The 26600-nt window shown below is 37.4% G+C and overlaps 1 protein-coding gene across 1 annotated transcript in view; it reads right to left on the bottom strand.

Annotated features, from left to right (window-relative positions):
* Positions 1–26600, bottom strand: part of LOC140142828 (src kinase-associated phosphoprotein 2-B-like) — an 83142-nt gene that overhangs the window by 23553 nt on the left and 32989 nt on the right. The window contains exon 3 of the mRNA XM_072164838.1: positions 1633–1851. Within this exon, the coding sequence (XP_072020939.1) occupies positions 1633–1851 (219 nt within the window). The remainder of the gene's footprint in view (positions 1–1632; positions 1852–26600) is intronic.

The raw sequence follows: 26600 nt of genomic DNA on the forward strand, positions 1-26600 counted from the left end.
TGTAAATGTGGTAATTTTTACATGATTTTTTTGTGCTCTGCTGCCACTTCAAAATTTTTGCTCAATTTCCTTCTCACCAGTTTTCAAATTGGCTCGCAATTAACTTACACATTAAACAAAAAGGTTCACACATTTCACCTTTCTGCAAGCTCATTTCCACTTTTACAGTTTTTCCCAATGGACATCCATATAAAACTACAATTCTTCCTGGAATAACAGCCACTTTTTTTAATTAGCAGATTTTAACAGAAAATTTTCCCAGCTCTATTCCATCAATCCCCTTTTCCTCCCATGTTGATATCATAAAGCCAGAAAGATTTTCAGATTTAAGAAGCATTCACACTTGCTCATAATTCAAATAAACACTGGCACTTCAGACAAGGAATTTAACATTAAGCAACATAATATTACCAAGACATAATCCTATTAAGCCTAGAGAGATCTAAATATAGCCACTGCTATTAACATTTTAAGCAAAATGCTTAACGTGTGATTTCCAGGGCTTTTGTTTTTTCATCACTAACCACAATTAACCTCTTTTATTAATTTGAAAAGCTATGGTGAATCAGAGTATGAAAAATTAAGATTTTAGAAAATATTTGTAACCATATCAATGAGTCTTCATTTTAAATTCAAAAATATCATAAAAAAAACTATAATTTTAATGCAAATGAAGATAAATTTATAAAAAAACATTAGGAATGCTCAAAAACAAATATGAACTCTAATAGTTCATGCCCTGCCACATTGAAATACCCACATCCTGGACTTGGCCAGTATTTTGATAGTTTTTGCAACTTGGCTTGAATGAGATCACTTCAAGTGTGCAGGGTATGGCCGCAATTTATCTGCGGTAAGCATGGGTTCCCAACAACGTCCGCCACAGTAAATTGGGCAAACAATTTACAAAATTGAGAGATTCCTTGTTTATCACGGTAAAGGTTTCACCACAAACTATATTCACTTAGATTTTTTCAACAAACAAGATTCCACAGAAAATTGCCATGGTAGGTAAAGACTAAGATTTGCACTGGCATGGAGGTGAATTTGGGGGTCTTGCAGTCTTGGCATAATTTCTAATACTATATGGTGCAACATACATGTACTGATTGCATCAAAGTCAAAGAATTCAACAGATTTCACAGTCAGCCCTAGAAAAAGAACTGCAAAATTGCTTCCAGTGAATGTATTATTATTATTATCTGTCACATGATCAGTCCAGCGGGTCAGTTGCCTGATGAAGTGTGATTGTATCACACGCAACGTAACATTGCTAAAAATCCAGTCCAGTATTTTGATTTAATTCCAAATTTCATGTTACTACAACTGGATGACTGAGAACATTCATCAATTTGTATTATTATTATTTGGTGGTGGGGGGGGGGGTGGGAGTGAAAAATCTAAAAAATCTATTTTTGCCAAAAAGTGAATGTTTTCTAGAAAGAAATGCAGAATCGCTTCCAGTGAGTGTATTTGTTTTTGGGAGTGAGGGATGAGGGTGAAAAATCCAAACAAATTGTCATTTTTGCCAAAAAGTGAATGTTTTCCAGACTTATTTGACCGGGGATGTGGCTTCCCCATAATGCCACCACTGATTGATTACACAATAAGTGAACACCATTGTCTACCTACCATAAGGCTCATCCCAATTGATACTCCTGCTGTCATCATTGATGTGATTCCCATTATCATCTTGATCTGTTCTCGTCTGGTCAGGGTCGCTGCTGGATACCGTTGTATCCATGAAGGTGGGGTTGTCTGTATCATCGTAGATGAGGTCCTGGTCATCACCCACTATAACAAAGTCCTCTTCAGGAGCATCAAAAATGGCTTCAGGGGTGGAGTATTCTTCTGAAAATTAAAAAAGGGAGAGAGAGAACAAAATATGAATATAAATCCAGTTTTTCACTGTGTTTCAAGAAAAGTTGAACTACATGTAGTTATTGAACCATCAAGAAGAGCTATAAATCACTCTCACACTTTGATCTTAAGAAGAGCTGTAGAAGAGCAATGGGTTATTCCAATATAAATCCATAAACCCTTATTGGAAGTCACACCCTTAATCTTCCACACATGGGGGTGTAAAATGGAGTCACTCATTTCATTTGTGGGAGATTAAGGTCATGTCTTCCACAGAGGTTAATGTATTTCAACTGGAATTATAGCCCATCCATTGTGTTCCTCTCAAAGATAGTGCCTGGGGTACATCGTGCTTTTGGCCAAGTGTAATCACTGATGTCACTGTAAATTTCATGTGAAAGTCGCAACAAATTTCCATAAAATTTGAATTTTTAAAATTGAAAATGAAAACAATAAACTTGCTTTATAGTCAAGTCATTACACTCAGGCCAAGTGGAATTTCCAAAGTTGGCAAATTTCCATATACATGCTAAATAGCATTATTAAAATCCTAATCATATGACAACAACAGACAATACATGTACGGTAGAGATATCATTGACAACAACAGACAATACATGTATGGTAGATATCAAAATGACAAGAACCACATCTACCTTAAGTCAAACGTTGATGTCCTGTCAAAATAGTTGTGAGATAATCACAATCAAATGCCAACTACTCAGACACTTAAATGACACACTTTGACGTTGCTCTGTCAATTTAACAAATAATAACAATGTGCAAGTTGTCCTAGCTTCAATACACTGGAATTGGGCCAATACTTGTTTTTTATTTGGGAATATTCCATCCTTGTTGAATGAAGCATTTGATATTTAATGCAGTGGCAGTGTGTGCAATGATGAAATGTAATTTCCTTTTATATAGGTGAACCATTGTTTTATTCAATTTCTTGTTGATGTTGTTTCGTAAAATAAGTATTGCGGTTACCCATTCACACAATCACCCATTCAGGTAATCCCATTCGAAATTCACACCCCCCTGTGTGGAAGATTAAAAGTTATATCTTCCATAGGGGTGCACGGCTTTCAACTGGAATAGCCTAATACCTTTACTTGTGCAGGTTCTATGAGAGTTGCTTTCACTCCCTGGGCTTCCACTTTTGCATCAATCACCTCATTTTGTTTACCTAGTATTCTAACTAGATATATTCCAAAATTTGAAAATGCCTAACTTCTTAGGTTTCTCTGACTTATAGGATTGATGAAGTCCTTGTACACTAAAATAATGTTCCATTTTACCTTCAGCCAAAATGTCCATGAAAATGTAGCAAATTTAAAATGCCTGACTTTAAGTTTTGACTTAAAGATGAAGCCCCGCTTTTGGTTTAAGTTCCTAAGGGAATTAGTCAAAAGGTTCAAATGTATGTATCCATGAAAATTCTGTTTTGTTTGTCATCAAAGCAACAGGTGTAAGTCAGTTCTTCTGTGGCGAACTGGCCAAGTGGGGCTTCCTGTTTAAGTATACGATTTATGAAGTCCTTGTACACTAAAATTATGTTCCATTCCACCTTCAACCAAAATGCCCATGAAAACGTAGTTGAACACATACTTCTATCCTTATTAGTTCTATATGTAACACTTGACACATGAGTCCTACAGCATGGAAGTGCCAACACATACAATCCTCTTTATAATTAGTTTAAAAATTATAATTACCAAGTACAAATCATGATTTAATTCATTCATGCACCTGTTACCTCCCAATCAATTAATCATCCCAACCTTGGGTTTAGTCCAATGCTGATTGAACATGGAATTATTAAATCAGATATGTATGTCTAACACTACTTTCTGATACTATCATGTCTTTTAGCATATACCAGGTTTGTTTTTACAGCATGAGGTTTGTGGTTAACAAGCGGGGTTAGCAAGGATATATGAGGAACAACCCCTCTGGTTAAATGTTAATTGATATAATCTCTACATGAATGTATGATCACGTACTGTTGAATAATGATGATGATGATACATACTTGATAGGTCTGGGATGTAAACCATATACTTAGTTGATTTCTTGTTATTAGTTTTTAATACGCTGATTATGATTATTATAATTCACTCTTTATATTTCAAATCACAGATGTATGAAACTTGGTGAGTTGCTGGCTGTGATGGTTTATGTAGTTCAATCAGGACTTGCGCTGATCTCAAACTGCGCATCCCCGGAATGTTTAAGAATTATTTAGACCACTATACGGACTTAAAGTATGTGGATCTGATGGTCAACATTGTAGCAACACACTATAAAGAACACACTATAGTTTGGTTCATCTTGCTCGCCACATTATCGAATCGCGCGCGTAAAGTTAAACGCTCTGAATGTACATGCACGCGTACAGGAGCAGTTTGTCGGCACACTTGTGGCACAACCGTGAAAAGAGCATTGACGTCACTACCGAACTTGAGGTGACCCAAATTATATAGAGATCTTCTCTCTCATAGTTGGGTCACAGCATAGGGCAATTAATAAATCCAATGATTTTACTGTTTTTAAGATCGTGTCATACAATACAGAATGCACCTTACATAATTTCCAATTATCCTCCTGGACATTACTGATCATCTAACAGCATTTCTGATTGGTTGATACCTTGAAATGCTTATTTCAATTGCCAATTATAACTAGGCTTTAAACCTTTTATGGTCAAACTTGCATTAGCAGAGGATTTTATTAATACCTTCCTTGATTGGTTCAAAATTGGACAAAATCTTCATTTTGGCCAATCAGCAGGTAGTTCTCATGGGGTTAAAAGCACCACTCACCTGCATTACACAGCAAATCTATTGAAATACTCACTTTTGATTCACACATCTTGTTAATTTATATGTCATGGTTTTAAATTAAATTTGACAAAACACTCTACACTTAAGTGACATTTATGTGTGTTGACAAATCATGACAGAAACAAAGTCTACCTAGTCATAGAGAGTGACTTAACAGAGTTGCCATGATATCTCACACCAAAGGTGTGCTGGACACAATGTCAAGGTGGTGACAGATGACTTATGTTACTGTATTCGACCTAATTAATACCCTCACCTAATAAGCCCCCCCCTGGAAGTGCCACTGTCTAAGCACTAACAGTGGCACTTCCCTCGTCCAAGTTCCCCCTTTTCAATGTACCTGAACAACTAAATTCCGCAAAATGTCTAAATAAAATGTCCTTTTAAACCTTCCAGTTTAGGATTATGAAGATTTTGACTTAAGATACACTGTATTTTGAATGTTTATGTGTGTAAATGCAGGTATGCAAGTTTAGTTACATAACTTTATTAAGTGCCTGACTTAACTGCCTGGGTGCTAAGTTAAATACCATGTATGTGGTTGTGTGGGGGTGAGGGTGTGCTGGGCTGATGTTGTAGGTGTGCATGTAGGATGTGTATGTGTGTAGATGAAAGAAAGAAAGAACTATAGAGAGGGTGTGTAAAGGGATCTATGTGAGGGTGAGTGATGTGTGTAGGGGGTGGGTGAGGTGTAAGGATAGGTGTGTAGGGGTAAGTGGGGTGAAGAGGGTAGGGGTGTGTGTGGGGTGTGTGGGGTGTGTGTGCTTTGCTATAAACATCTGTCAGTGTCACAAATACATTTCCAAATACAACTCATCACTTCAAAATCTCAAAAATTTCAGGAATATTTGAAAACCAACAAAACACAAGTGAAAACTTCCTGAAGTACCTCAGTTTAGTATAGCTATTCAACCCAGCCTTATTGTGCAGGTACAAAGTACCTACAGTGTGCCTGGCAACCCTGTAAGACCCTACCTTACGGGATGGGCTAAGTGCCCTGCCTATTACTACATAACTTTACATGGGATATCCGTATGGAAATCTCTTATAGTTTGGCAACCCATCCTGTTTATACACCCAGTCCTATACACATCAAGTGTATACAAACTTGTTTGTTTGTCTGTTTGTTTGTTTTGCTTACAGGTACATCCTAAGTAGAAGGTCAGACAAGAGGCATTCACCTGTTACTGCCTGCCTTGCCGAGAGACCACTCATTAGGATATTCAACTTGAAATTCACATACCATAAAAACTCGATAGTTAGCATATGTGCTTACTATTGAGCGCTTTTGAAAACATGAAATTGTACCAAAGTCTAGTACATGAGTTTATGGGGTTGAGACACACATTTGCAGGTTTACTTGTTTGTATGGTAGGTAGGTAGTAAGCATATATGCTAACTATCAAGTTTTTACGGTATATCCTGTAGAAGATTTTGGAATTCTAAGCAAATATAATACTCCCCAGGAGTATTCTTAGCCAATCCAGATATAATCTTCACCAATGAAGAATATGAGGAATTAAGAGATTTGAAGACTAAACAAACTTTCCATATAGGGGCAGAGCATAGAATTCAACCAAAGTTCAAAACTTTCTAGTTTCTACCTGTCACTTTTCAGCTGCAATTTAACCTAAACAGACACAATTTCCAGCTGCATAGCACTTAACGGTGACAGGTGGAATTGGGATGCCACTTTTAATCTTCCACCTTGGGTGTTGAGGATTTTGCTTGGAATAGTTGATAATTTACAGGCAAGTTCTACTTCCAGACAAAGAAATGTGCCTTCTGGCTGTCTACATCCATAAATAAATGTAGGCATTTATATAGCACTTTTAGAAAAGGTATCAACACGCTTTCTACTGTCACTAGGATACACATATCTCTTCATACGGCCACCACTATAACAGCACCAGTATGACTACACCTAAACAGCTCCCCATTTTACACCTGGGTAAAGAGACACAAGCAGATAAAGTGTCATACCAAATGACACAACATGTTGGCCCTAACAGATTGGGTACACCCCGTCAGTCCCAAACACCGTCACCGAACCCCCGTCAGTCCAAAAATCTAACTGAAAAAGATGTTAACCCTAACCCTATAGCCCTAACCCTAGTCCTAACCCTAGCCCTAACCCTAACTTCAATTAGATTTACGGACTGACGGTGGTTCGGATTGACAGTGTTTCTGACTGACGGGGAGAACCGCAACCATGTTATCATAGGTCAACACCCTAACCATTATTAGGTAATCATGCTCTCTTGTCCTACCCATGGATGCAACATGTTGGCCCTAATGGGGATTTGAACTTCTGATCATAATTAGTCCAAAACTCTGTTCGCTTGACTTGTCTGTTTGCGTACCTTATGCCTGGATACTAAACTAAGGAGGGCAAGCTAAAAGGGGGATACAGCTGCAGAGGTGGTTGTCATAACACAGACCATGAAACTAAGTTGACTTAGCACTTGCTCACATGGTTTGAATACAACATATCAAGTTCTGCACCCGTATTCACCTCTTAGCTGATCTTTGTCACTATCTTTCGAGTCAGAAACACACAATTTATCAGATATTCTGTTGTCTGACTTGCAATTTGAAACAAAAGACAGAGTTGATAATATCTTTTGATTGACGTACCATTTGTCAGTTGTCGATCTAGTATTACATAATGACATCATAAAATGCTTTTATTCTATGCGGATATACCATCAAGCATTGTTGTTGATCGATGTCTATAGCCACACCCAGCCACATAAATCCCCATGAAAAGATACAAAGCAATTTTGCTCTGTCAGTTTGACCATGTCTATAATTTTCTCTGTGTGGATGATGAGTATGCAGTCAAATAATCCAAAAAGAGGTTTTTGTGGCTAATCTGGATTTAGTGAATCCTTAAAACCCAACAAAAGGATGTTTGCAAGTGAAAGAATGATGACTCTTAAATCCGAAGGACCCACTTCTGATTCAGTGTACCCCGGTCCCGGAACCACTTTTGATTCAAAATCATACGATTCTTATTGTTCTATTAAAAAGATTTCTTCAGTAAATTTGTGACTTTCATAAAATGACTTTTAAGAGATGACTTGATCCTAGCTCCTGACCTGATGACAACTAGGTCTTCCTCAATATGGGTCAACATCACAAAGAAGGCTTCAAATATATGGGTCACATCAACACACCGGCCGGCTTTGTAGCTTTCCACGGATCGCATCACAAGAAAGTACAGCTATGTCAATGGCTGCAGCATCATTCATACAATACACAGAGAACTAAGTTCACTAGTCGTAACTTGATACTATGAAACTTTGAATCAGATAACTGTCTTCTGATGATGCGATAAAGTTGAAACTAAATAAGCATTTCGTTTGATCAGAAAGCTTAAAATATGGGTCACATAGTCACGACCAACTTTGTATTTTTTTTTATAGGCAGCATGCATCACATCACCTGAAAGTACAGGAAAGCCAATGGCTAAATTATCTGATAATTATACCCAGAGAACCAATTACTAGTCAGAATCTAATTCAAATATGTGTGAATCAGGCCTATGACTACTATTGATGAGGTCAATAATTTGACATGGATACAGACAACCATATTTCATATCAAGCAGACGATGGAACATATTTGACTTTACGGCTGGTTGAGATTTGCATATATTTGATAAACAGGATTTGCCTAACTGGTAATCTGCATAAATCATCGGCATGGAGAAAGATACTAAACGGCAAAGTGCAATTTAGTTCAATTTCTAGTCGGCCTAATATAAATGGGATTTATACAATTTTTCATTTCAAAATGCAAGTTTAGGCTATGATTTGGGTCAAGGGAAAAAAAATGGAAGATTGTATGTAAAAAGTAACAGAATGTTTAATACATGTCCATTTAGCCTATTTTATAGTCATTAAAAAAATGACTGTAAAAGAAGCTAAATGGGCATGTATTAAACATTTTGTTAAAACATCAAGCAGAATTTCATATATTAACCCTAACGCTCCTGAATACTACAAAATACTACTTGATATATGTGCTGTTCGTGCATGCGTCCCACGTGGGTGATGACGCAATCGCCCTAAGTGATATATAGGCACGGTTTCGCTGGCCAGCGAAGCCCAAGACCGTGGCAAAGTGTCGCCGACCGAGTGCTTGGCATGCGAGGGGTCTCGGTTGAATCCCACCCAGAGCAAACAACTACATACCTTCTTTTCTCTCTTTATTCTTTTCTTCTTTCCCTTCCCGTCGCCAAAAAGCCCTTAGGGGGTTAGGGTTAGGTTACCACTATCGAAACTCAGTATAGGCTTCCTTAACCCTAACGCTCCTGAATACTACAAAATACTACTTGATATATGCGCTGTTCGTGCATGCATCCCACGTGGTGTGATGACTTAATCGCCTAAGTGATATATAGGCACGGTTTCGCTGGCCAGCGAAGCCCAAGACCCGTGGCAAAGTGTCGCCGATCGAGTGCTTGGCATGTGAGGGGTCTCGGGTTGAATCCCACCCAGAGCAAACAACTTCTTTCCTTCTTTTCTCTCTTTATTCTTTCCTTCTTTCCCTTCCCATCGCCAAAAAGCCCCTAGGCGGTTAGGGTTAGGTTACCACTATCGAAACTCAGTATAGGCTTCCTTAACCCTAACGCTCCTGAATACTACAAAATACTACTTGATATATGCGCTGTTCGTGCATGCATCCCACGTGGTGTGATGACGCAATCACCCTAAGTGATATATAGGCACGGTTTCGCTGGCCAGCTGAAGCCCAAGACCCGTGGCAAAGTGTCGCCGACCGAGTGCTTGGCATGCGAGGGGTCTCGGGTTCGATTCCCACCCAGAGCAAACAACTTCTTTCCTTCTTTTCTCTCTTTATTCTTTCCTTCTTTCCCTTCCCATCGCCAAGAAGCCCCTAGGCGGTTAGGGTTAGAGCAAAAGCAGCACTTTGAAAGCTTGTTTTTAAAGTAAAAAGTAATAAAATACATGTATTCATTTTGATATCAGACCAAAGCCATATTACAGAAGTCCACTTTTTATCTGTAAAATCAGGCCCTTTTGAAGGAAAAACTCATAAAAGGTCCACTTGTTTCAGACAAAAAAACATTGAAATCAGCCATTTTTGAAGGGAAAAAATGACAAAGATTCACTTTTTAGCCCTGCTCCCTGATAAATCCTAGCTATACGGGCTTGAACAATACTTGTATAAAAAGGCATTTTGGACAGGCTTTTGACATTTCCTTGTTTCAACACCAACTGCTACTATACATAGATATTTTAAGCATAGAACAAACATCACAGTGTACTTGTTCGTACCAGACTGGATTTAATAGTTTCCTAAACAGCCAATTTTATGCACTTTTAATGGAACAACCATGAAACATTTGCCAATGATAGTGACCATTAACTCTGGACATGAAAATCAACTTGTTTCCGACACAGACTTCTAACAACCAAATCAAACTATATTGTGATGTTCCAAGACTCTGTTAACAACTACTAATGCATGCAGCACTGCGAGGCAAACGATGACCGTATCAAATCAGCAGACGATCAGATGGGTGAAAATTAGCCGTGTGCTTGCTACCGCAGCGGTTACCGTGGAAGCCAAGGAAGCTAAGTCATGCTTCTTGACAATGTCGATATAATGCACTTATGATAGCTTGCTGTGAGGTCATAGTAGCTGTCAAAGAACTGTGGTACGTGTGTTTGCCTGAGGGTACATGCCCACAGACCGCACAAATCTTGGGGATCCCATCATATCCTTATAAACAAACACAGACTTGCATTTTTGCAGTGCCCGGATTAGTGTGGTGAAGGGGTGTTTCTTTCGTTAATTCAGGGCGGGCTTGTTTAATTAAGAGCATCGCATAAGTGACCACAACTTGTGGATTCGGATTTACAAGTGCTAACAAGTGTGGTTATGTTAGAAGAAGTGAGGGCTCATACCAACATTTTTTATATATGAGCTCATGGCCTATATTAAAGACAATTTATTTTAAGATCAATTCCCATTAATTCTTATAGGTTAAGTTAATTCACAAAATTCAAATGTTACAAAATCAAATTCTAAGCATTAAATTCCAGACATCAAAGTTCTAATAATATACATAGAAATAGAGTTACTGAGGCCTCCAGAGAAAATCTGAGTGTAGATTTTGGGCAACATGGTTCTTTGGTGATGGCTGACTGGCTGTTTTCAGAAGCAACAGTAATAGAGACCCTGTCTGGCAGGGCTAGAGATTCAATGTACCTTCCAATATGTTATAGAAAAAATCTTTTTCCATCTTATAGGCCTATGATGCAATATTTTAGACCTTATCATAATTCCTTGTACTTTACTCAAATAGAGAAAATTTACTTTCTGCTGAAGTTGTGTTTTTGTTTTGAAAAATGAGTAATCAACAAAATGTACACAGGAAAAACCAAAGCTCAATTTACTAGATGTAGTAGCAGTACAGTGTGTTTATGTACATTAAAATGACTTCTGCAGCTGATTTCTGCAATGAATTGGGTATTCAAAATTGTAAGAAATAATTTTGAGTCTTAAAAATTAAAATACCGTAATCACCCGGGTATAAGCCCACCTTCAGGTATAAGCCCACCCCCTATTTTTCAAAACATACTGGGAACAAGGGTGCACTCGGTTATAAGCCCAGTACTAAATTTTGGCCAAGTTCTTAAATCAAATCAATGCTTTTCTCTCATATTTAAGAACAAATATTTAAAAAAATATCAGTTGATAATTAACATTCCATACTTAGAATTTTAAGAAATTGACATAGATGATAGAAATTACTGGTACATTGGGCATATACAAATGGGGATTATTTTTCTTATTTCTAAATTCGAGTACTAGCCCCTCCCCGGTTATAAGCCCACCCCCATTTTTGAAGTGAAATCTGCCATCTAGGGGGGTGGGCTTATACCCGAGTGGTTACGGTATATGACATATATCATAGATCATAAATCTATATGGTCAAATATGGTACTTTTGTTGTTCTTTAGACCTTATGGCCCATGCAGGATAATCCAAGAAAGCCTCCTATATGAAGCTTATTTCCATTGGGGTTGCGGATGGAGTTTACAGACAGCCAAGCTTAAACCCTGATCAGAACTAGTGGTGAGGTCTTTAATTTTTTGTAATCCACTGCAACAGTAGTGGAGCGAGTGGATAATTTTTAATTTCTGCCTCCACTGGGAATTGATCCTTGGACCTTTTACACCAGAGTCAAAGACCTCTACTGGGCCATGCTGCTCTCAATATCTATTTTGGGATAATTGAACTGAAAGAAATTTGTAAAAATAATAGCAAATTTTGAAACAGTTGTGACTGTCCATCACATTTTTTTAAGTATTCGAGGCAAAATGGAGATCGGCAATATGGGGATCTCCAGTCTGAAGATTATTTCATTAATTTACCCCTATCTGCTCTAGCCATCAATAGACGCAACACATTTAATCCTGAAGTATGCTGTACATCCTGTCATGTCACAAGTAATATACATCAAATGGATGAAATAGTTGAATACTAGTAGGAAATGAATTCTAACACATCATTAATTGGTTAATGTAGCTTGACACCAATAGCATGGTTGTATGCTGATGGTAATAGGCATGTTCAGACGGCCATATAACCCTTGAAATCGGTATACTCAAGATTCTTAAGTCAATTCCTTATTGCCTGTCCACACAACTCCAGCAAAGGGTGTATTCCTCAAGTTTCACGATTTTTGATGACATTAGTCTTGGATTTGCAACCGAAAGCTGACTGTGACCTCTGACCGTTAACATTTTAGCATTGGGGTAGCATGGGTCATCACATTGGGGGCACCGGGTCTGATTGGGGGGGTACAAGCCATTTTTCGGCAATTTTCCTATGAGATTTTTTCAAATTTGAGATCGATTGGGGGCACATGCCCCCGCCCCTATGACGCTACGCCACTGCATTTTAGGATGATTTGGGTTTCACTTCGCAATATTGTGATATCCCCTAGATTTTATGGGGATAAATTTGGGGACAAACTTAGAGATCAGACTCCCCAAGACAATTCACACAGTGGACTATGGACTTCCCCAACGTTTTTGCTCAAGAACCATGTTGCTGGAACATAAAGCCCTCTATGTTGATGGCACCTACTGACGCATACATGAAATGCTTATGCCGTGAAAAGTGTCACAAATTTAATTACAAATAGTGAATTGTTTTGTTTGAATGTGTGACCTGGTATTAGCACTTGACACCTGATTAATATGTAAATATGATTATATGAATTTAGGATGTACACCCGTCAAAATCCATGTAATATTTTAAACCAATTATTGTACGTCATAATTATTAATCAATTATATGGGAAAAGCACATTTCATTTAAAGGTGGGTGACTTGACTGACGTCAGCCAAATTCCCCATTTTTGCCTCATCAAGATTGATATTTTCGTATCTGAAGAATAAAGCGCTCCACAGACTCCGAGTATTAGAAGTACAATATTGTATGTAACATATCTACGTTATTTAATCTATTGCCATTCTATTTCCAGTAATGTTTAAGTTCTAACGAATGTTTGATGACGAAAAATCGATAATATGTTACATATAATATCTAGTAGAAATATATTATCGATTTTACGTCATCAAACATTTGTTAGAACTTAAACATTACTGGAAATAGAATGACAATAGATTAAACAACGTAGATATGTTACATACAATATTTTACGTATAATAAAAAGTCTGAATACTGCTTTAGAAAGGCGAAATTTTTCTCATAAAATCAGTACAATTTTAAGTACAATGTACATGGTGCATAGATCACTCTGACAGAATAAATGTAAATCTTCATTCCTTCTTCCAATTCAATGTTGATGAAAGCACTTTTGATATTGGGCTCTCTAGGCTCCCTAACATTGATTGAGTGGGAATGGGGAAGGGAAGGGAAAGGCTTTTATACTTCTCATTAAACATTTCACTGAACTAGCAGAGTGGCAATAAAAATTATCAAATTGTGCCAACTATTATCTTCCATTGACTATTAGCTTGCACTTGACACATAGCCACAAGTTAATGGATATTATGTACATGTACATGATTAGCGGAACACCTTTGAAGTGTGAAACTATTAATCTCTGTGGTTTGCTACAGGAATTTGCTAAACGCTTGAAAATGGAAGGGACAGAATCAAGTCTAGGCAAATTAGTCATGTTATGAAAATCAGATCAATATTTTTCTGATAAAATCTGGCTAAAAGTATGCCATGTAAAACTTTTACATGCAATTTGATTGACAAACTTATACTTTTCTAAGAGTACTAAGTATATGGCCAAAGTTAGAATTCTGAAAAATCCAGAAAATGGTATTTGTTAAAAATTATAAATTTATTGGAATTGAGAGTCATATTGTAGCTTGCACTTGACGCATAGCCTCATTTAATGAATATTATGTGGATGATTAGCGGAACACCTTTGAAGTGTGAAACCATTAACCTCTGTGGTTTGCTGCAAGAGTCTATTAAATGTTCGGAAGTGAAAGGAAAAGAATTGGGTCTAGGCAAAATTAGTCACACTGTTATGAAAATTAAATCAATATTTTGCTGATATAATCTGGCTCTGTCGTGTAGAACTGGCAATTTGATTGACAAGTTTTTCTTACACTAAGTGATCAAACTTATAATTCAAAACAAAGATTTAGAAAATGCCGTTTATTGGAATCTCAAGCTTGGCTTTTCCACTTTATGCATCATAGGGAATATTAGTCCTGCAAGCACGACTTCATCTTCTTAAATAATCATTATGACATCTACGGACCCCTGAGTTACAGTTACTGGAACATATGTGTGTGGGGGAGGGTGGCTTGGTTTTGTGTTTTCTATTTTATGTGTTGCTGTTGCTGGTTGCAGTAGTTTTTATCTGATTTTTCAATTTCAAGTCTTTGGCATCTTTCCATTTTTTCCCTCAAAAAGATTAAAGTTTTTGCTTACGATCATGGTAACTACACAGTAGTACTACAATGAACTGGCAATAACTGACCATCAGGCAACAAGGTCCATTGGGTAGCCAATTCTTTGACCCTTATCAAGTAGGTCCGAGGCTTATGGTCATCGGAAAATAACCGGAAGACTCAGACAGACCTGAAGGCAAATAATTGCTTATAGGAAGCGGATGTGAAAAATATGCGATATATACTGTAACCCCAACCAAATTGGGCAGCCATGGGAGTTTGAATCATGATGTCCCAGTGAAAGACGACTACCATGAGGACACTGACAATGACACGGACAATAATAATTTAATGTGATTTTTATAACTTTTTTGTCATGGCTGAATAGCTTGTAATAAAATCTAGATTTAATTTCCCAGATTCAAATTAAGATAGAGGCTTGTGACAAATCAGAAATCATTTCCTTATTACTGAAGAATTCCCAATAGAGGTTTCATTTTGAAATGGACAAATTTTGGGCAAAAATGTGAAGAATACCATACTGTGCCTAGGAGTCTTCGGCAGACTGTTGTGTGCTTGCCTGGGCCCAGGGTAGACAAAGATTCAGGACTTATTTTTGGAAAATATGCACAAAGCAAACAAAAAGAAATTTTATACCTGCAAAAGGCAAATTATTTCAAATGGGCTTACTTTTGAACTTCCTCTTAGCTAGGAGACCCGGGTGTTTGGACTTCTATATAGTATTCAGCAAATTCCTTCAGCGATGTCCATCTGCTCTTTCTGATTATCGCATAAACAGAACTAGGTCACACACTGCTATGCAGCTTGACCAGCGAATGGGGGTGCCAATGTGATGATGATGTGATTCGATTAGCCAATCACAACCCCGCTTCCATGTTTACACCATAAACAGCACCAAATCGGCAGACCACTGAAGAACCTTGCTGAAATCTATAGTTGTTTTGCATAGCACCTTCTCCATTGAAAAAAATTACAAGCAAACGATGAAATCTGTCTTTCGATTCAGTTAAGAGATTAGACCCCAGCTTCCCGTTCTACACATGTTGATCTAATCCATTCATGCACCTGGCTGGAGAGAGACAAGAGCTGTGAAGTAAAGCATCTTACTTTAAGTGCATAAAAACATTGAACACACCCTTTTAATTACATGCCACCTTCTATTATATGCATATTTTTAGTTTTAAAGACTTCGGTGTTCTTATCTTATCATTGTTTTCTCTTTTCAAATCAATTTCACCTTATCTGAGTGAGTAATCAATCAGGAAACGGAATGGTTCAAACAAGCACGCATAGGTCCGGTTTACCTGATACCTTTGCAACAAAAATATAATACAATATTGGTGTTGTCAGGCGGAACAAATTTAATAATAAATACAGGGTTCAGATATCTAATAAAATGACTGTATCAATTGCAACCAAAAGGGAAGTTATAAAAGTTGAACGTTATTGGCTTGAAATCAAACTTGAAAATATTTTAGTAGGGTGGGTGAAATGGGAGTAAGAGCAAAATAAAATTAATACTGTCAGGTATTGCTAATTTCTGTACACATTTCCTACAAAATTCACACTCTAAAAATGGTTTAGACCCAGGGGGGGTACTCAGTACAAATGACCATATAATGGGACGTGCATAAACATGGGTAGCATTTTCAGCCTTCTGGTATATCAATGACCCCTTTTTCAAAGCCTATTTTGGTATATGAATGGGTCCTTTTTCAAAATTTTCTCAATTTTTTAAGTAAAACAGCCCAATTTTTCCTTAATCTAGCCAAAATTTTCCCAAAATGTTGGGAAAATTTGTAAAAACTAAGACAATTTTGGGTAAATTCTGCCGAAATTTTTGACTTTTGGTATATCAATGGGTCCAAATTTCTTGAAAAATTGGTATATTTATGGGTCTACTTCCAAAATCTCAGCGGCACGTCCCTACCAAAACCAAACTTGAGTACCCCCCCCCCCCCTGGGGGTTTAGATAAAACTGACCTAAATCTGGATCAAATATGAGCTTATCTGATTCCAAAGCATTTTTTAACTAGAGTCGTAATCAGATAATGATCTGAACTGGATCTATTTGATTCCAAATGGATCGAATTTGAGTAGAATTCTGGATCAAATTGATCTGGAATGAGATATATGTTATATTTGATCTGGATTCAGATCAGTTTGGTTTGGGCTTTTTAAAGTGCACAGGTGTCAAATAATTTGTATCCTGCAATCCTATTCAGTTGTGGTGAAGGCCTACATTTTCTTCAATAATCGCTGGCAGATATAGGATTGGAAAATGATCCCATTAATGGGGACAGAGAGGCTGTAACTGACTGTTCATATCTTAAAACAGGTTGAGAATGCATGATATTGCATATTTTGTGGGCTATATTGCCCAATAAGCCCCATCCCTGAACTGGATGGTGATTTGTAAAATAAATTGAGGTTAGGAAGCAAATAAATGTCCTATAAAAGTTGATTTTTTATTTCCAAAACTGTATTTTAAACTTAACTTTTTATCATTTCCCATGACACAATCAATGGCAATTGATCAAAATTGAAACTTACCAAATGCTTACAGAATAGTACAGAACTAGTAGCAAGGCAGCTGTAGTTTCTTATAAAAATCAATACTAAAAAGTTTCATTATGTTATAGGTGTTTTCCATTTGCATAGCCAGAATCTTTTTTGATATGAAAGGTAGACCTGTTTTCAAATATTGCATTTAGTTTGGTTTATGTACTTTTTCTGGATCCATACCCCATCACCCCTGACTATAACCCTGGCGTTTTCCAATGGTTTAACTTTACATTTTATAGTGATTCAAAATCAGTAGTTAACAATAATTGTACGATCTACAAAATATCATACCAATGTGTTTTCAGATTGATTCCTTGACTCTGAAACCTATCATCACATTATCATCCCAAACATCTTGAAATGACATGTCTTACCATCAACTCCAACTTCAGAAATCCTTTAAAAATGAGACAAGTAACAAACCTATCCAGAGATGCTACCACCTTAATTACATATTATCCTAGCTATCCCTCATCACATTATCAACCCAAACATCTTGACATGTCTCACCACCAACTCTCACTTCAGAAATCCTTTAAAAATGAGACAAGTAGCAACAAAGAGTACCACTAATCATGCTAAGTGTAGTGACATCATGCCACTCCTGTCCAAAGATGCTACCACCTTAATTACATATTATCCTAGCTATCCCTCATCACATTATCATCCCAAACATCTTGACTGTCTCACCACCAACTCTTAACTTAAGAAATCCTTTAAAAATGAGACAAGTAACACCCCTAATCATGCTAACAAGTTGACATCATGCCACTCCTGTCCAAAGATGCTACCACCTTAATTACATATTATCCTAGCTATCCCTCATAACATTATCACCCCAGACATCTTGACATGTCTTACCACCAACTTTTACTCCTCTTTTCTCAGAATTCCCGTAAAAATGAGACAAACAACAACAAGGAATACTCCTAACAGGTTGATAACCCTTAATTACCCCTGATTACCCCTACAATCTGACAATTATGCTGGTCATTCATAGGGTTGCCAGTTGCCACTATTTTTCATACAATAATGTGCAATGAGCTGTTGCATAGCAGGCATCCAAAATACAAATATTTGGGTGGTCCTGAATTTAAAAAAACATAACACCAAATTGGGTGAATTGAGTAAAATTTCTGTACTTTAACAACCATCAATAAAGGGGTTATAAAAATATTTCAAAAGGACAATTCTGTACTTTGGTGACTCAAATCATAGACCCTATAGGGTCTATGCTCAAATATCAACCAAATTACCTTACAACTTTATCACAAAGGTAGCACAATTTTTAGTTCAGCAACTTTTTCTGAAAATCCATATGAGAGTGCCCCAAGTTACAGTACCTTGTGGCAACACTGGTCAGCTAGGGCCTATCATTTAACACTCCCCATCCCACACATAAATCAGGCTCTAACGCAGTACTGAGCAGTGTCAACCGTCCCCTTTCAAACAATTTCAACCAATTCACACCTGTCAGAGGGACTTGTCTAATTTCCTCTTTAGAGTACGCGTGTCGGTTTAGTGTACCCAACCAATGACAGGGTGCAACTTGGAAAACCTTTGACATCCTAACCTAGCATTGTAACAAACCCGCAAATTCAACCCGATTTATTTCCCCTATTTCAAAAGTTTTAGATGAGTCACTGCAAACCTGTACTTAGGTCATACAAATATTAAATTAATTATCAAATAATTGTATCATCATTTTAATGTCACAGTTCATTGACTCTGCATTATATCGAGTGCATTATAGAACTTGACAATAGTCTGTTGGGATATCGACTGTATCGTCATGGGATTATAAGCTAATTATCCTCCACAGTGACTGGTGGAAATCTTAAACTACTCGTATTTGTTACTCATATTTTCACCACAAACTAAGATTAAGATTTAAGATTGTGTTTGTGCAAATCAGGAAAAGCGTCAAATACTCCAGAGTGTCTTAACTTCTTTCACAATAATTCACACAGCTCTATGTGTCAATGGTTGACTTATAAGTAATCCTATATGGAAATATTATGGCATCATTTTCTTTAACCTTAACCCTAGCTCGCTACCCTATGCTGACGTATTATGCTTTTACTACAGATAATTTCCAAACCAGCAGAAGAACTGTATATCACATTCAAAATCAGGGCATGAGATAAAAAAATTTCCATTTTCTTATCTCTCAACCCAAGGACTAAGAGCACTTTGTTATTTGATGGTTGGGAGTAGTCTCCTTTTCTTTCCTCGTGCTATTCTTCTTTCTTTTCACTAAATGATAGGACAGCATGCTTTTTACAGGATTTCTTAGCCTGGCTTGTGCATATGCATTAGTCTGATCTTTGAATTTTCCATGGATCCAAGTGTGTCCTTATGGACCAACTGGATAAACAAAGGAAGTTCCACTCACTGACATCTATACCAAGGGAAATACTGGGTTCTTTAGGAATTTTGAACAGTCATTTGAGTTCAGATGTTCAAAATGCAAGAGAAATCAAAGTCCACATCTCCCTGGCAAGTTATTGAAGATAACTGGTGCAACCTATGTATGGGTTCATGAGATGCAGAAAGGCAATATATGCCATTTTAAAACTCTTTGTGTTAATGCCACCAACATCTACCCACAGAAGGTTCTTTTTTTGTTTTTGTTTTGTTTTTCCATTTTTATTCACCTGTACTTGGGCCTGGTGGAAGGGAATTATGTCGAACATATCAGGCATTATACAGCTGAAATCTAGGAGATAACACTGATGAAACTTCATCCAGGCACAAGTGACCTGGTGAAGTGGGTCGCCGTAGATAGCTGGTCAGGGTATTTTTACAGGATAGGTAAGTGTAGCCAACAATCAGGCTTATAACCCTGATCGGAACTGACTGAATGAGGTCTTTTATTGGGTCATCTGGCCCGCCTTTTCCAGATGAGCCACAGGGAGAGTGGATGTTTTTTTTGTCCTGCAGAGATTTGAACCTGAAAACTCTCGCACCAAAGGCAAAGACTTTAACTAGTGTGCCACACTACTCCCAACAACTTTAGAACATCTGAAGATCCTTTAATGGTTACTCTTCAGAGCCATCAACGCAGTACTGTATTTCGTAAGCAACAAAAATACATCAACCAATATTACAGAAAAGATGTTAACATTTCCCTGAACTAGCTCCAACAAAATACCAAATAGCCAAACTATAAGCAGCATACCTATTTTTATCAGTTTATATTGCAAAAGGAACTTGATCAATTTGATATCATAATCAAATAATCCCATAGCTCAAAAGTCCTATAACCCCCTAAAATTATACAGGAGAAAAAAAGAAGAAGAAAAAAGAAGCTGACCAGGGTCTTGCAGGTTAACATCATGACTGGACAGGCTAGATTATTAAGAATTTAATAGTATGTAACTGATGTCTGGAGCAAAAAAATTAAATTAAGCCTAGTGCCCTCCTGTTTACTGGTGTATAGGAGATGAAGAACTTTGCAGTAGGGTACAGTTTACATTGTTACTTGGCTCAGGCCAGAGGTATTATGATACCAAATGACTTTTCCCCCTGGAAAGCACCACTGGATACACATAGTTAACAAAAATGTCACAAAAGTATTTAGCTAATTTAAAGAAATAGCAAAAACCTTTCACTTCAGTTGTAAAAGGGGATGAACACGTGTTCACACGCCAGAGTGCCCATCTCTCGAAGTGATCAGGCTATAGACAATGTTGCTGCAGGGGGGTTGCTACACTGACTCTTCCACAGCGAGTCTGTTACCATTCCAGCATTGAATAAAGCCGCTACCCATTTGTACACCTGGATGGGGAGGGGTAATAGGAGTGAAAAGTCTTGCCTATGTGCACAACATATTGACAATGGGGAGATTCAACACCATGATCTCAAACTTCCTTGAGATTATGAGTCAAAGTCTTAGACCGCTGCGCCAATGTGCCCCATACTTGAGTTTGTATCTCTTTATATAAAGGGTATCAAACAAACTTACCTGTCTGTTAATTGTAGCTCACAGCTGTAACATGTTTCTAATCAAATTGTCCTTCAGGACAACAAAAAGAGATTTACTACAAAAACAAAAATTCTGATCAAAACTGAATTTGAACCATACGATCTGGCACTAAAATGACGATTCCGGAAGCTTTTCTGCTTTTTTTAGGTTGTTCAATAGATAAGTTCCTTGCCCTAACCTGTCGTAGTGGAAACCTGTACGACTACCTGTACCTGATAACATAAAACAACGCCTTAAACCGCTCCAATTTCAACACCAGAATGTGGAATCTTAATAAAAAGGGGCAAACATAAAACAGTTTACTGCTGCTTCAAGGCATCCATAACTGTTTAATTCTACCTTCCTCAAATAAAAACCACCTTCTACAAGGTGTGAATATAATATGCTCTATGGTTGCTATGGCTACTGCTGTATAAATCTTTCTTCGGTGTTGTGTTCAAGATAAAATATTTTACACTTATGAATTTCGACATAACATTTTGCTATAAATGGTTTGTACAGCAAGTAGTGACCCATCTCCATGGGGACAGTCATATGTTAACAAAATCCAAAAATTGTACAAAAATTTTCACAAATTGTGGAATTTTAAAATTTGTTCCCATGTTTGAAATCTTCATAAAATGCATTCCAAATAAGTACAAACAAGCCTAGTATTGCTTCAATCAGTTCGTTAGACAAGTTTGATAGAAGTGTGCAAATTGGTAGTCTTAGTATGTACAGTTAGATGCAAGGGGTTAAAGTGTACTGAGCTGAGCTCCTGGGTACAAAACCTGCATTCCCAACACATCTGATTTGAATTCCAAGACTAATGAGTACAAACATGCCTAGTATTGGTTCAGTTCTTTAGACAACTTTGATATAACTGTGCAAATTGGTAGTCTAATGTTAAACTCTACAGTTAGATACAAGGGGTTAAAGTATATTGAGCTGAGCTCCTGGGTACAAAACCTGTATTCCCACCACATCTGATTTGAATTCCAAGACTAATGAGTATAAACATGCCTAGTATTGGTTCAGTTCTTTAGAAAACTTTGATATAACTGTGCAAATTGGTAGTCTAATGTTGAACTCTACAGTTAGATACAAGGGGTTAAAGTGTACTGAGCTGAGCTCCTGGGTACAAAACCTGCATTCCCAACACATCTGATTTGAATTCCAAGACTAATGAGTACAAACATGCCTAGTATTGGTTCAGTTCTTTAGAAAACTTTGATATAACTGTGCAAATTGGTAGTCTAATGTTGAACTCTACAGTTAGATACAAGGGGTTAAAGTGTACTGAGCTGAGCTCCTGGGTACAAAACCTGCATTCCCAACACATCTGATTTGAATTCCAAGACTAATGAGTACAAACATGCCTAGTATTGGTTCAGTTCTTTAGACAACTTTGATATAACTGTGCAAATTGGTAGTCTAATGTTAAACTCTACAGTTAGATACAAGGGGTTAAAGTATATTGAGCTGAGCTCCTGGGTACAAAACCTGTATTCCCACCACATCTGATTTGAATTCCAAGACTAATGAGTATAAACATGCCTAGTATTGGTTCAGTTCTTTAGAAAACTTTGATATAACTGTGCAAATTGGTAGTCTAATGTTGAACTCTACAGTTAGATACAAGGGGTTAAGTGTATTGAGCTGAGCTCCTGGGTACAAAACCTGCATTCCCAACACATCTGATTTGAATTCCAAGACTAATCCTGTGTCTTCTATGAAGGGTAAATTGTAAGTGACAAGATGGCGGGCCCAGACAAGGGTGGAGAAGGAAAAAATGAAAACAAACTTCAATGAGCTCTCAATACAACCATTTTGTTTACAAATTGAAACCCGGTCTTGACTAAGGTCCGGGGTATGCGGTTATCTTAGAATATGAGGTCAGGCTAATAGAATAATCCCGGGCATAGATTGAACTTAATTGCATCAGAAATGCGGCCAGTTAGGCTTGTGAAATTGGTGCATGGTTGACATTTAGGGTTTAGTGCATTTCTCAGACACAGATGTGGCACGGTTCTTCTGGTTGATAAAAATTGCTTCAGACACAGACAGCTTACTACATTGGAAACCAGCGAATGTATGTCATACAGGTGTTAGCTTCTGGGACCTGTACGTATCAACTATTACCATGTGATGGAAACCCAGGGAGGACCCTCGACATTGGCACAAGGTACCTTAAGCATATGTAAAGCATTAATCTGAAAAAGAACTCTAAACACACTTAAGCATTGTTATGAAAAAGCCAAAAAGCACCCTAAACTCATATTGACCTGAAAATGCTCCCTAAACAAATATGGCAAGTGTCATTTCTACACCCTAAACATGTATTGACATGTATCTTACTCCCTTGTGCAAGCAAATCACATATTTTCTCGACACTAAACCCTGTATTATACCCCCAGGATTATACCAGGGATTTAAGACACAAATCCCTGAAAAAATCTTATACTCGAAGTCAGAATGTTTATCCGATTTCATATAACTTTTGTTCTCAAAGGACTGGACTCTTAATACATCTGATTTATTGAGCAACTGATACCTTTTGTCTCAAATGTGCTTGTGTTAGATATCTATTCATGTTACATACATGCAGTTATGTAACATGAATAGATATCAAGGTTTAAAAATATATTTTCAAGATTTAAAAATCTTAAAATTACCCTTTTTATATGACTGATACCAACTGGACAAGGTGTGCAAATATTTTGTTTTTACCTGAACTACAGGTCTATTTGTACCAACCAAATTCTGGCATAGTGGGACAATTTCAACTCAAATACATTGAACTGACTGAAGTTCAACCTACTCAAATCAACTGATCAACTTTTTTCAGTTTGAGGAAATAGAAAATAGTATAGTATACATTATGTAAGCATAATGATCATGCACATTTTTACATCCATCAATGACATGAAGTTAAAATCTATTTTTGGTCATAGGCACATACACTCAGGGTTGCCAAAAAGTATCAGCCCAAATAACTGATAAGTCAACAATTTTTTCTCTTAACCATTGATTTCTATGGGACAAGAAACTACCAGAAGTCACAGGAGCCAATGTTGAAAAGTCACCCAATTTTTTCTTAACCATTGGTTTCTACATGACGAGAAATGGTCAACAGTCATGGGGAAAATCTTCAGATGTTTCACAATTGGGCTACCAAATCTTGGGCTTGGCAACCCTGCCTACACTTGACTACATCCAGCATATTGTTTGTGATAGATCAGCATAATTGGGATCAATTCCCAAAGTTTCCAAGTTCTGTCAATCAATAGAGGGAAAAAACATCCCATGGGGGAGGGGGGCTTCAAAGCTAATCCGGGAAATAAAGATTTCAAGGGATTTAATGAAAGTCAGGATATTGGCAATGCAATAATGCAACGAGTCGACTATGGGTATCGGAGTAAAGAGTGAAGTCTGCATGGGAATAGTAATGTCAGAATAGGCTTCTTACATTGAATACCACATTACAGACACATAGTTCATTGGTTGCCTACCTGCACACAACTCCTGCTTGCAAAGACCGGTAAATGAAGACCTATAACTTTCTCCTATCTAATCAGGACCTTGCACACCTGAAGCTAAGCTCCCAACCATGGACTTGCCTAATAGGCCAATTAAATTCATAGTAACCTACATTGTTTAGTAGGCAGGTTGTATGCTTACCAAGTATAAGCAACCTGCTGGTATGGTTCAGTGAGAGGTTTAGAAACAAAAGTTAGCAAGAAACATCTGAATAGCCTACATTGCTTAGTAGACATTTTGTAATAAACCTGCTTACAAGCAATCTGCTGGTATGGTTCAGTGAGAGGGTTAGAAACAAAAGTTTACAAGAAACATCTAAGTAACTACATTGTTTAGTATCTGTTTGTATCAATTCACTGGTATGGTTCAGTGCATGAGAAGGTTCAGAAACAAAAGTTAACAAGAAAAAACATGTAAGTAACCTACATTGCTTAGTAGGCAGGTTGTAATAAATCTGCTTACAAGCAAGCAATCTGCTGGTATGGTTCAGTGAGAGGTTTAGAAACATCTGAGTAGCCTACATTGTTTAGTAGGCAGGTTGTTTATCTACTTGTATCAAGTAATTCACTGGTATGGTTCAATGAGAGGTTTAGAAACAAAAGTTAACAAGAAACATCTAACCTGCATTGTTTAGTAGGCAAGTTGTAATAAATCTGCTTACAAAGCAAGCATCCGCTGGTATGGTTCAGTGAGAGGTTTAGAAACAAAAGAAAACAAGAAACATCTAAGTAACCTACATGTACATTGTTCAGTAAGCAGGTTGTAATAAATCTGCTTACAAGCAAGCAATCTGCTGGTATGGTTCAGTGAGAGGGTATGCAACCAACCCAGGATATGAATAAGGAATACATGTAATAGAGTTTAATTGGTTGCATTAAATGATCTACAGACCATTACAAGTATACAACCCTAGCCAGCCCCGGGTAGCCAGCCTGCCAGCCAGACAAAAATGAGAACCTCCCTTGCCTGACTGGGTTCTATTACAAACCCCAGTAACATGTTGAATGAATGAAGCTTACATGCTTGCAATGAGTATGTTGTACTTTGTCTGCGGTTTTGTCAGAAGCTGGAAAATTAAGGTGGTTGCGGTCTGGAGTTGTGGTTAGGCATAATGAATGAGTATCTTGCCTTAATAACACATAGAGATGATTTGCAAGAAATGAAGCAGCATATTAGATTGTTTCTGGGCAGGCCCGTAGCTAGGGGTGCGGGGTGCGACACACACCCCAAAAAAGCCAAAGGCCCAAAAAGTCCAATTTGCGAGCGTAGTGAGTGAAAAAAATAGATGTTTTTTTATGCCTTTTTGGTCTAAAAATGTCAAAATCCGCCCCCAGTCCAAAAAGGTCCAAATTTTGAAAAAAAAAGGTCAACTTTTTTCAAAATCAGCACCCCCCCAAAATAAATCCTGGCTATGGGCCTGTTTCTGGATGTTCTATTACAACATCCAAAATCATATTGGTTGTATCATGTTGGTTGTATGATGAATGAAGCTTGTAATTGGATGTTGTACTTTGTCTATGGTTTTGTAAAAAGATGGTAATGTGGTTGCGGTCTGGAGATGTGGTTTGCGATAGTGAATTGGTACCTTGCCTCAATGGCAAAGAGAGATGTTTTGAAAAAAAAATGATGCAATATATTTGTGAAAAAATTCACAAAAGTTAAATAAGATGCAGGGTGTTGTGTGCTTGTTATGAGCAGAGTGAGATGCAGGACTTGCTTGCCTGTGAGCAGCATGTCAATCATTCTTTTCCATGACAACCACATACTCACTGCATCTCCTCATAACTAAACTTCATTAGGCTATTCCAGGTTAACTCCATACACCCCATTGAAAACTTGACCTTAATTTTCCATCCACACAATGAGTATGAATTTCAA

This window comes from Amphiura filiformis, chromosome 20 (assembly GCF_039555335.1).
Source record: "Amphiura filiformis chromosome 20, Afil_fr2py, whole genome shotgun sequence".
NCBI lineage: Eukaryota > Metazoa > Echinodermata > Ophiuroidea > Amphilepidida > Amphiuridae > Amphiura > Amphiura filiformis.